The 12,250-nt window shown below is 46.6% G+C and overlaps 1 protein-coding gene across 10 annotated transcripts in view; it reads left to right on the top strand.

Annotated features, from left to right (window-relative positions):
- The first annotated feature begins 1,087 nt into the window (after positions 1-1,087).
- Positions 1,088-12,250, top strand: part of LOC111147102 (dedicator of cytokinesis 9) — a 277,848-nt gene continuing 266,685 nt past the window's right edge. For all 10 annotated transcript variants that reach the window (XM_022502995.1, XM_022502993.1, XM_022502988.1 and 7 more), the window contains exon 1: positions 1,088-1,262. In XM_022502995.1, the coding sequence (XP_022358703.1) occupies positions 1,134-1,262 (129 nt within the window). In that variant the 5' untranslated portion in view covers positions 1,088-1,133. The remainder of the gene's footprint in view (positions 1,263-12,250) is intronic.

Here is a 12,250-nt window from a genome sequence, read left to right as displayed (position 1 = left end):
CGCCAGCTCCTGGGTTGCATTGGGCTCGCAGGCCGGCGCTTCTGGGTTTCCCGGGCTCCGAGCCTTGCGGTCCCGCCCGGCCGCGGACGGGCGGCAGGAAGGCATGAGGTGTCGCTTCAGCCTCGCGCAGGTTATTATTTTTCCTCAGTTTATAGTAGAAATAGGCGAGGCTCAGAAGTTTCGATCCCGCCCAAGGTGACGCAGCAGGTCGTCGTTGCGGGCTGGGGGTCTGCGTGACTCGCAGCGACTGTCCCGGCCCGCGCCGCTCCTCGCCCGGGGGCGATCCGGAGGCTCCCCGCCGTTCGCGCTACGCCCCTGAGGGCTTTTAGGCCGAGAAGCGCCGCTGCGAGAGCTTGTGGCGCTCCCCGCCGGGTCCCGGACAGGGCGCTCCATCCGGCTCCGTGCTCTCTCCGTGCCGCATCAAGTCCACCTTCCCTAAACCCCAGAGCCCCGGCCGCACGGGGGGCGTGGTGCCACCGAGCCCGCTCCCTGCCGCGGAGCGTGGGGTCCCACTATACAGGCGCCGGTTTCGGGGACTTGGTCCCGCTCCAGCGCCAGACCGTGCGCCCTGTCAGCGGCGTGCGCGGCCTTCACCTCGGGTCTTCGGACTAGCGGCCCGGGAAACAGAGGGGTCGGAGGGGGGCGCCCCACCCGTCCGGTAGCCAGCGTCCCGCCACCTCGCTCCAGCGCCGAGCTGCGCCTGCGGGGCGGACCTGCCGGGCCCGCAGTCCGGCCGCACCGCCCCTCCTCCTCCTCCCGCCCCGCCCCGCCCCGCCCCGCCCCGCGCCGGACACCCCGCCCCGAGGAGGCGGCCCGGCGAGCGGCAGCCGAGGGAGACCGGTAGCATGGGGGTGCCGCCACCGCCACACTCACGGTCGCCCCTAGCGAGCCCGGGCGCTGCTCTGAGTGCGGGGGACCGCGGACGTCTCCGGGGGCGCCTCGGGGCGTGACACGGTGCGGAGGGCGCGACTCGGGTTGCGCCGCCAGGACGCGCGGCGAGCGGCAGGGGGAGCGGGCGGGCGGCGGCGCCGGGAGCTGCGGGCGGGCCAGGCCGGGCGCTCAGGGCGCACCTGGCGGCGGCGCGGCGGGGCCGGACCGCGGGAGCTGGCGCAGCGGCGGCAGTGACGGCGAGGATGTCTCAGCCGCCGCTGCTCCCTGCCTCGGCGGAGACTCGGAAGTTCACCCGGGCGCTGAGTAAGCCCGGCACGGCGGCCGAGCTGCGGCAGAGCGTGTCGGAGGTGGTGCGTGGCTCGGTGCTTCTGGTGAGTGCGGGACCACGGACGGTGGGAGGCGGGCGGGCGGCCACCTCCTCCACGCTCCTCTAAGTCGGTCGGGCCCAGGCCGAGCTGCACGGCTCTGCTGGGTCTGCAGGATTAAGAGGTGGTGGATGCTGGACAGGAGAGAGGGGAAGATCCTGGAGGGCAGCAACTTCCATATCCCCACCCCGAGTCTGGGGTCTTCTCCCCACTGTTGCCCCTTCCCTCCTGGGAAATTTCCTGGAAGTGAGGGGGTCATCTCCCTCAACTCCGCCCCCCGCCCCCGCAGGTTTACCTTCCTCTGCTAATTGGGGCTTTACACTTCCTTGCCCCCATTCCTCCCGCAGTCCCCGGCTCTTCCGGTATTCTGGAGGGTCTTGGCACCTGTGGCCTGGAGGGCTGCAGGGGAGTGGAGGTGAGGGCTTCTTTTTCCAGTCGGTAACCCGGGTGAGAGGTGGCCCTGCGCACCCTTAGGGTGGGCTGAACTCCAGAAGGGAAGCGGTTCTGCCCCCTCCCCTTAAACCGGCTTCCTGAGGTTTGGCCTCCTCTTACAAGGGTTAGGGGGCGTGATAGAAACCCTTGGTAATTTCAGCGTTGGTGCAGATTACCAAAAAGTTTGGGGATTTGAAGCAAGTGAAACAAACAGCCCCAAGAGTAATCTGGTCGTAACAGAACATCTTTAAAGAATGGGCCCCTGGGTGTAGGAAGATGAAGTTTTAAATCGACTTTTCTGTAGCCAGGGCTGGCCCTGCTATACTTGGAAACAGAGTACACCCAGATCACTTGGAAGGTGCAGGAGAGGAGCGACTTCTGACGGCAGCATGTTCTCTGGGGCAGCTGGAAAGTTTTAGTTGCTCCTTGCATTGTTGTTGGCATTTGTGTTCTGGAAAGAGGCTTGTTTGTGGGCGGGAGATTTGTGGTGTTTGTTGGAATGATGCAAGAAGTGATTCTCTGTGCTTTGGGGTGCTGTGTGTGGGATATTGTACTGTTGAGTGCAGGGGCCCTTAACACAGGAGCCAAGGCATCATTCTGGTGGCAGATAGATGCCCTTCCTGAGCAGTCACAGGATGACATGAATGATGTTTGTGGAGATTGGAGATGAGGCTTTGCTGGTTTCCATATCCAGCTTGCTTAGTTTGATTTTTCTCTCAATTGATAGCTCTGCCAACTCACCCCAGATTCCTTAAACTCCAGTCTGCCAGTAATAAACAGGGATTTTATTTTTTCTTTTCTGTTGAACTTAATCAGTTGATGGAAAGAGTAGAGCAGAGTTGGGAATAGACCAGAACCTGGCTTCTCCTCCAAAACTCAAACTGACTTCTCTTCCTTTGGTACAAGGAGGACTCCCTGCATCTTCTTGACTTTTGCCATTGGGTGTATGTTAAGGATAAGGCCTGCAACATCTGTGATGTCTTTTCTGTTGTTACCTGAAATTCGGTTCTTTTTACCGGGGGTCTAATGTCTTCATCAGGGATTTGAGGCAAAAGAAGAGTAAGTAAGACATAACTATGCCATGATTTCCAAAGTTCTGGCAGGCCTGACCTCAAGAGGAGGTACTGGTTTAATAACCATTAGGCTGAGCACGGAAATTCCAAAATAGGCACACACTGCAACAGCTGTAGACGTGCAGCATTCCTTGAGTACCTGCCCTTCCTACTGGAGGCGGCCTACTGATAGTGACCTGGTAATGTCCATTCCCATGTATGACACACTTCTGTGTTACCTTATGACACTTTAATGGCACATCTGTTTTCCTTAGGCACCTTCCCAATGAACAGTCAGATGCCTGGCTGGTGTCTCAGCTCTTAGTGTTGTCTGTCAGTGGTCACTTCTCTGATGAAACTGGTGATGAAACAAAAAAAAAATTGTAGGAAAGCAGGTGTCATCCCTGGGGCATTTGAGGGGCTCCCTGGCAGAGTGGGATGTGCGTGGCAATGGTTCTGCATTGCAGAAGGAGGAATTTGAGATAGCATACAGATACTAAAAATTACCCCTAAAACAGGTACTCTGCCACCACCTGCTTCCTCTTGCTGCTTCCCAGTGTCCGTCAGGAAGCCACAGCAGGTGCACCTGCCACAGAAGTTCTGGTTTGGCTTTTAATCTAGGAGGATATAAGGAGGTCCCCCTGATCCTTGCGGGAGGCCGAACAGCAACCAAGCCAGGGTTTGGAATTCCATGGTCTGTTCTTCCATGTTTGGATGGAAGTATTGCTCTGCTCTGTCTTTGACGACTTGAGTCAATGCTAATACAATGCCTACATTATAGTAAAAACTCAATGAATATTCTTAACTAGCTGACCAATAAAGCAATTTTGCAGGTGGACTAAAATTAAAAATGAATAGGGTTTGAATTTAACTGGCTCTTGACATGCTTCTAGCTTTGGTGAGTGGCTGGTAGTGAGATCAGAAACAACAAAATTAAATAGTTCAGTGGGTAATAAAGGGTGCCACTTAAACTTTAAAAGCGAGATGTGCTCATAAATATTTTATTGTTTGATAGCTTCATTTTTCATAGGCTCAGGTTTGTGGGACTTTAAAAATGATTTTGGGGCGCCTGGGTGGCTCAGTGGGTTAAGCCGCTGCCTTCGGCTCAGGTCATGATCTCAGGGTCCTGGGATCGAGTCCCGCGTCGGGCTCTCTGCTCAGCGGGGAGCCTGCTTCCCTCTCTCTCTCTCTCTCTGCCTGCCTCTCTGTCTACTTGTGATCTCTCTCTGTCAAATAAATAGATGAAATCTTTAAAAAAAAATGATTTTGTACTAATTTGAAGAGCTCGAAAGTAAACATACAAAAAAAATGGAGAGAATAGTATAATGAACCCTTATAATCCATCACACAGATTCAGTAATTATCGAAATTTTACCCAACTTTGTTTTAAGTGTCCTGTGTGTGTGTGTGTGTGTGTGTACGTGTGACATTGGGAATTCCAGGCCTTTTGTTCTTTTACCCCATATACCTAGTATGTGTTGTTAAAAATAGGGATATTTTGTACAGAAATATAATGCCATTATGATAAAATTAATAAATAATCTGTTGATATACTCTTCAGGTTTCCCAGATTGCTTAAAAAAATCTTTGATAGGTAGTTCGTTCTAATCAGAATTTAAATAAGGTTTGCCGACCCTTTTGAATGTGGTTCTCACTTTGGTGAGGCTTAGAATTATTTGTAATAGAGAGGACACTCTCTGGGGTCAGGAGTCCTGGGTTTTAATCCTAGAGGTTTAGTAGTTTAGACCATGGGCTCTGGAGTCCCATGGGCAGTTTTAGGCACATAACTTATCCTTGCTGTGCCTCAGTTTCCTCATCTGTGGAGTGGAGATAATTCTGTACTTATTTTTTTTAGGGTTAGTTGCGAATATTAAATGAGTAATATAGATAAAGCTCTTTGACAGTGCCTGGCACATATTCTGCCAGCTACTTAAGTTATACTGGGCTGTCGCTTAACTTCTCTGAACTTCAAAGTTTTATATATTTTAAAGATTTATTTATTTATTTTAGAGAGTGTGTGAGCAGGGGGAGGGCAGAGGGAAAAAGAGAGAGAGAGAGGCAGATTTCCCACTGAGCACCGAGGAGCCTAACATGGGTCTTGATCTCACAACCCTGAGATCATGACCTGAGCCAAAATCAAGAGTCAGATGCTTAACCAACTGAGCCATTCTGGTGCTCCAGGCTCTATTATATTAAATGAGGGGCTATACTAGATTGTCTCTAGAGTCCCTTTCCTTATCAGCATGCTTGAATTCTAAGATGCTTTTATGAGAAGTAAAGGTACTGCTACTAATGTTCTTGACTGTAGGGAAAGTAATTTATGATTTTTTTTTTTTTTAGATTTTATTTATTTATTTGACGGAGATCACAAGGCAGAGAGGCAGGCAGAGAGATGGGGAAGCAGGCTCCCCACTGAGCAGAGAGCCTGATGCGGTGCTCGATCCCAGGACCCTGAGATCATGACCCGAGCCGAAGGCAGAGGCTTAACCCACTGAGCCACCCAGGTGCCCTAGTAATTTATGATTTTGGGTAATGAAAGAAGTATCCCCACAATTCCAGAATTAGCTTTCCATGATTTAGAATAGTCAGGAGGGCAGCACATTCAAAATAATACGCAAGCTCAGAAGAAAAACTTCCCTGAGCAGGGTTGAATTATGATTGCTTTTGGAGCTCCCAAAGCATTTTACCTTGGGTCTTTCAGTTTCATTAAAGATAGCATCATAATGGCCTAGATCTAACAGTATGTCACCCAAGGCCTAAAAATATCCTTTCTCTAAAAAATTTGTGTGAATATTATAACACAGGCCTTTGCATGGGTTTACCAGCCAAATGCACTTGGATGTTGATGCCTAAATCACCTGGCTTCTGACTTCCTTGCTGATCTTAGTATGTTCAGCTTCTAACTCTCCTTCCGTGCTCCTTGGAGATCCAGTGGTGTGAAATGAAACGAAACCAAGTTGGGTCACTCAGTTTCCTTTTGTGTTACTGGAGGGGAAGGGACAGAAGGTGTGGGATGATATTCTCCTGGACTACGTGCTTGGGGCCTTCGTCACCCTCCTAGGTCAGTCGGTTCAAGGTTCCAGTGTTATCTGAGGTAATGTGAGACCTAAGTGGTGGTGGTCTTTGAAATCCTCAGGAAGGCACAACCTCATTTTGGCTGTAATTTTAAAATCAGATATGTTAGTAAATCGACAACTGAACTGGCCCGAGCATCACCTCACTGTCTTTCTCCACCCTCTGGTGGAGTCCGAACAAACAGAAATGTCCCAAAACACAGGAAGCCGGGTGGAGGCCCATCTCCAAGTAGACAATCAACAACAGGTTCTGTTTCTTCGGTTTCTGGTCCATTTGAATATTAGGAGATGGGAGGGCATTAGTAATGTCTTGAATTTGAAAAGGGAGGGAAGGAATTGTGAAATCCTGTGGATTGAGGGCCTTCTCTGTGCTAGGACTCTTTGCTGGGCTGAGGGTGAGGAAAGTCCTTCCTCACCTTGAGGGTTTATGATCTAAACAGGTGGACAGGTCTGTAGTTTACAAAAAGTTGGGTCACAGTATAAAGAGCACATTTAAAGGGTCAGATGGCTGGCCCCGTGAATAGAGGAAGAGGAGATGACAGAGAACTAGTGTCCATGGGAAAGTGTTCTGAAGAACTGAATTGGACCTGAAGATGTGGAGATAAGGGGGATTTTTTTGTTCCAGAAAAGAATAAGAGGTTGAACTAATGCTTAGAATGCCCGGGTAATCCAAGAAGGAACAGAGCAGCTTGGGCAAAGAGGGATAAGTTTTAGGAGGAAGGGAAAGACATTTTGAGAGGTACATTTCCTAATTTGGGGAACAGTTTCAGTGAGTGGCTGCGAGGACACCACAAAATAATTCTTTTTCTTCTCTTTTAAAATTTTTTTTGAGAGGGGGAGAGAAAGAGGGAGGAGGGACAGAGGGAGAGAATCTTAAGAAGGCTCCACACTTAGTGTAGAGCCTGACACGTGGTTTAGTCCCATGACCTTGAGATCATGACCTGAGCCAAATTCGAGAGTCAGATGCTTAACTGACTGAGCCACCCAGGTTCCCATTCCTTGTCTCTTTGAGACCTATTTTAGGAAAGAGGTTCATAGCAGTCTGTGAATATATACTTCTTAGAGACATCTTCTCCTAAGTGTAATCTTGGGGGTAAATAATGTAATGAGTTTGTGTCATGCAGGCCCAGTGACAGGGAGAGAAAGGTCTCTGGCATGAAAAGAAAACCCCGAAATAGGCCTCAGTGTGTAAACATTTAGGGTATCATGGGAGGAGTAGTCAAACATGGTGGGTGCACACCATTCAGGAAATGCTGCTGCAAAAAACCAGTGTTTATGCTAAAACCCAGCTTTTAGACTCAAATAAATTATAACTAAATGTAAGAGTTACATGTGAAATAAATAAAAGAAGCGGGGATGAATAATCATGTAAGGGTGGAGTGGGATTTTTAAAGTGTTAAAGTAAAGGGAGAAACCAGTTTGGTCTGGGGCTTAGGAAGCAAGCTGTGGCTTTGCCGCTGGTGAGCTGAGGCCTCGGAGCAGGTTACTTCACTGAAGCCTCGGTTTGCTCATCTGAGAGTTGGGATTATTAAACATTATTATCTTAGAGTTTTTAAAATAAAGATTAAATAGGGTCATGTATTTAAATCACTTAGTAGTTTTTAATAAATTTCAGGTCTTGATTATGTTAATAAAGGAAAAGATTGGTTATCTTGACTCAGTATATCTGGATCCAGGATTCATTGAGCACTTACTGTATCCTAGGACCTGTGTTAGGGCTTCATGCATGCATAAGTCACCACAAGGTGACACAGCTGTAAATGGAGGGTCTTGGTCTCGGACCACATGTTCCTCACCGTTCTGCCGATTGCCTTCCCATGTAAACCCTCAAACCTCTGTTCTATGTGTAACAAGTAGTACCATAAATTTGAAAGTCAATAAATTTAGAAACACTAAGCACTCTATTTGTCTATATCCATATCTCAGTCACAATATTTTTTAAAAATCTATTGAGAGTTCTTACAAATCAATTACAAAAAGAAAAACACTCCCATAGAATAATGGGAAAGGACATTAATAGGCAATTTCTCAAAGAAAGGAGTATAATTAGCCAATAGACAGCAGACCAGAATGTTTAACCTTGCTAAAAAGTAGAGAAACATTAATTAAAACAAGCTTCCATCTTTGCCTGGTAAACTTGCAAAGGTAGAAAAGGTCTTTGCAAGGATGGGTGAACCCGGCACTCCTGTTTTTGCAGGACTGCCCACATCCACAACTCCAGGGACGCCCATTTGCATGGCATTTCATGAGAATTGTGTCTCCTGGATTTTATGACATGATGAATGGTATAATCTTTTTGCAGTTGGGCTACATATTAGAAATTTTAACATGCTCCCATTCTTTGGTCCAGTGCTTGTAACTGCGGGAATTTCTCCTGAGGATTAATCTGAAATGTGCATTAAGTTCAGTTTCTGAAGTCATGCTGCGGACTGTTCAGGGAAGAAAATGTAAAATACTGACCAACTGCAAACTATCCGAAGGTCTTGACAGTAGTCTAAATAAATTGTGGAATGTGGAGTATTTATGATGCCATTATGTTTCGTTTTCGAAGAGTAATGATGAGAAAATTCTTCCATTGCTTTTCTGGAAGGCAGGGGGCTTGTGGTTAAGTTCAGGGGCCTGGGCCTGGCTGTTTGGGTTCTGGTACCTCTTTGCTAGTAACCGCTGTGTGACCTTGGATTGTGCTCTTGCAGCCCGACTTCTGTCCTTGGTCAGGGGTGTCCTGTCAGTCCTCACCCTGTCAACTTGTTGGTCTCAGCATTTCAGGCCGTTCAGCCGCCCATCTTCCTTTTCTCTGCTTCTCCTCCATGCTCCAGTCCTCTGTCCCCTTGCTGCCCTCACCACCCAGGGGCATTCCTGAAGGGTCCTTTCTCCACCACTGGCTCGTGGAATTTAATCTCCCCCCTTCACCAAAAGGGAGTGCCACACCTTCTCTGTGATTTCTGAATCTTTACCTCAGTTTCCCTAGCCTAGACTTGCTTGTCCACTAACTTGCCTCACATGTGCACTTGGCTGTCCTGTCAGTCCCTTACGTTCAACATCTATGAAACTTAAATTGCCACTTTTCATCCCAAACCAGCCATCCTTTTTGTGTTCTTTTCTTTACCAATAGGCATCACTGTCATGGCCACTGTCTTTGAAATCGCTCGTTCCTCCTTCCTCTCTTCCTCTCTTCCTCTCATCACTGCATCCCCTATGTTCTGTTTCTGCTTCAGTCATTGTGGGCCGATGACTCCCAGAACCTCAGAGGCTCAGAAATGTTTATGTCCTCCCAGCGCTACCTCTCTGTCAAGGATGGCTGGGACATGTTATTTCATATCCTAGCACCTGGGTTGATGGGACAGCCACCATCGTAATTGTGGTGTGTCCTTGTGGAGGGCAACAGTGTGGAGACTTAGGCTTCCACACAGTCACTTTTGCTTCCGTTCCATTGACAAAAGGCACACCTAGCTCCAAGGGCAGAGAAGTACAGGCTTATCTGTGTTGTCTGCAAGGAAGCTAAAATCTTTGGTGAGCCTTGAGCAGCACTCATGACTACAAACCTCTTATCCCTTTCCCTCTGTCTCTTGTCCTTATCAGTCCCTCCTGTCTTTGTCTCTTTGCTGCCTTTCTTTAATAGAATCAAAGCCTATCCTTAAGGCTTTAATTCTGAAAACTTAACCCACCATTGCTTCCCATCGCCCTTGTAATAGGAACTTCTTCCCTTGGCCTGTAAAGGACTCTCCTGTCACACACTTCTCGGCTGTTGCTCCCTGGCCTGGCTTTAACGGTCTCTGGATGCTGGGCTGTCTTGTACCCCAGGACCTTGGCAGAAGCTCTTACCTGTGCCTGGGATAATAATCACCTCCTGCCTCCTTCCTCATCTGCCAGGCCACTCCCCTAGGTCTTTGGAACTGTATTTACATGCCCTTGCCTCACAGAGGCCTTACCTATCCACCTAAACTGAAACAGGCCCTGCCTGTTCTCTTCCTCTGTTACGCTTAGTACAGTTTATATCTTTATTTGTGTGTACCTTTGTTTAATGTCTGTTTCCCTCACCGAACTATTTGTTCACTGCCGTTTCTCCAGTGCCTGGCATATAGCGAGGTCTGGTGAATAGTTTATGGGTGAATGAATGACTACTGAACATGGCGTCTTACAGTTCCAATTGTTCATCCTTTTTTGATTCCCCATTGCCCTGAATTTCTCTCCCCTGTACCTGGTTCTATTTACTTCATTCTAGCCCAGCTCCCTCTCTCCGATTAGATTTCCTAACCCTCAATTCCGTTTCGTCATTAATTTCTCATTGCCACCTGGTAATTTGGTGATATTCCCACAGGGAAGAGTGTATCACCTCCGGGCTGGCCGTGTGTTTTGCTTTCATTTAGAAAAAGCTGGTCAGGTTGTCAGTAAATCTGTATGATCTTTGCATAGTTTTTCAAGGCAACCACACATTTTGGTACAGGTAAGATTCATTTCCTTTTTTAGGACCATTTGTTTTTATCAACTCTCTAGAGCTTCAGTGTGTAAAATAATACACTGGTCTAGTTCTTGTGTTAGGTGTTTGGTAACTAACTCATCTGAAAACAAAATGAAATAAAACAAAAATACAAACACCATTCAGTTGAATTGTGAGTTTTGCAGACCATCAAGAAGTATGTGGATGGTGAAATTGTTTCTTTTGTTTTTCCTTTTTTTTTGAAGTTGTTTCTATTATACGCCTCTGTCACTTTTTTTTTTCCTCCTCTAGGATTCCCGGAGGCCTTATCAGTGAATAGATAGCAAGGAGACTTAACTATCTGATCAGAACTCTATAATGCCAAATGGTGTGTTTGAATCTCCCCGCCCCCTTTTTTGAATTTGGCAGGGATAAATAAAATTAAGATAGTACTTGGGTGTGTCTACTTCAGGAGGCTAGCTGGGTTCCAAGCTTATGTTGGAGACTTGCCCATTTATTTATTAGAGATTAACATTTATTGGATGTTAACTGGATTTGCTGAGAGTAAATCTAGAAGCAGATATCTATGAACTGCCTAGGGTCTCCACTGACCTCTTTATTCTCAAGTTTATTCTGAAACTTTTCTGTTCTTAGTTTGAGATTCACATGCTCTATTTTCATACATTTTGTCTTTTTTTTTAAGATTTCTTTATTTGAGAGAGAGAAAGAAAGGATGTCGGGGGTGGGGTGGGGTTGGGGAGGAGGGCTAGAGGGAGAGAATCTCCAGCAATCTCCCTGCTGAGCACGGAGCCCTATGCAGGGCCCCATCTGAGGACCCCGAGATCGTGACCCGAGCTGAAGCCAAGAGTCAGACACTTAACTGACTGTGTTACCCAGTCGCCCCTCCATACCTTTTGTCTTGACAGAAAATACGTGTTCTATTGTGTGGATATTGTAATGTTCTATGGAAAGATATTTACTGTGTTAAGTTAAAAAAGCGATTATAAACAGTATATACAGAATTACTCACTTTTTGAAAAAAGTATAAGCAGTATTTTGTTCATGAAAAAGTTTTATGATCTTACAGATGCTATAATAAGTCCCTCTCTCTTGTTTCAGAAATATGTTAAATATCTAATCTTTAGTTCCAGAATTCTAGAACATAGAAAAGATGGTGGTATAACCAAGTTTCTGGTGGTAGGGGGATTGTTCTTTCTAGGGATGGCAGTGGGATATAATGGATATGAACTTGGGTTCTGGACGTTCTTGGTCTGGAACTCCCCTGAGAAGTTTTCACCCCGAGAATGGACATTATAATAGCACTTATCTTGTAGATCTCTGTGACGATTAAGTGAGCACATGCATATAAAGCACTTAGAATAGGACTTGGCACGTAGTAAAAACCCAGTAAGTACAAGCTTTTGTTATTTATGAGAGCAATATAAAAGGATATCAAATAACTCTTAAAAAAGTGCCGCTAAGGGAGAATTTGTAACATGGAAAAATTACAGTTGGGTGAAAAGTAAAATACGGAAATGTGTATGATCACAACTGCAGAAGAAATAGCCTGTAAGAAACGTGTTGGAAGGAAATAGATGAAAAATTAGGCGTGTATGATTTGTTCTTTATATATTCTGTTTCCTAACTGTTGTACTTTTGTAAGTGGATAGTAATAATCAAGAAAAAGGAAAACTGAATATAGGAAGAAAATTTTGGTGCTGCAAAGAAGACATTCAAATGAGGACTCTGAAAATTGTGCCTGTGTATCTTAGTGCTTCTGCAAGCGTGCACTGTGCTCCTGGTGAGGCGTACATGTGCATCTTGGTAGCAGGAATATTGTCGATGTGAGATTCCTGCATTAAATGCTCATAGAAGAGGGAGGAGGCCCATGTGAAATAGTGAAACTTGCATTTGACAGCTTTATAAAATTCTTTCAAAAAACTGCCTTGCTTGAGCCTTTGGAAAATCTAGTCAGGCAGGAATATATTTTTATTTGTTTTTTTTTTTTTTTTTTTTTTT

Source organism: Enhydra lutris, unplaced genomic scaffold (assembly GCF_002288905.1).
Source record: "Enhydra lutris kenyoni isolate GAN:26980312 unplaced genomic scaffold, ASM228890v2 scaffoldscaffold15, whole genome shotgun sequence".
In the NCBI taxonomy this organism is placed as follows: Eukaryota; Metazoa; Chordata; class Mammalia; order Carnivora; family Mustelidae; genus Enhydra; species Enhydra lutris.
The sequence above is the reverse complement of the archived record's forward strand: the minus strand, read 5'-3'. Positions and strand labels throughout refer to the sequence as shown.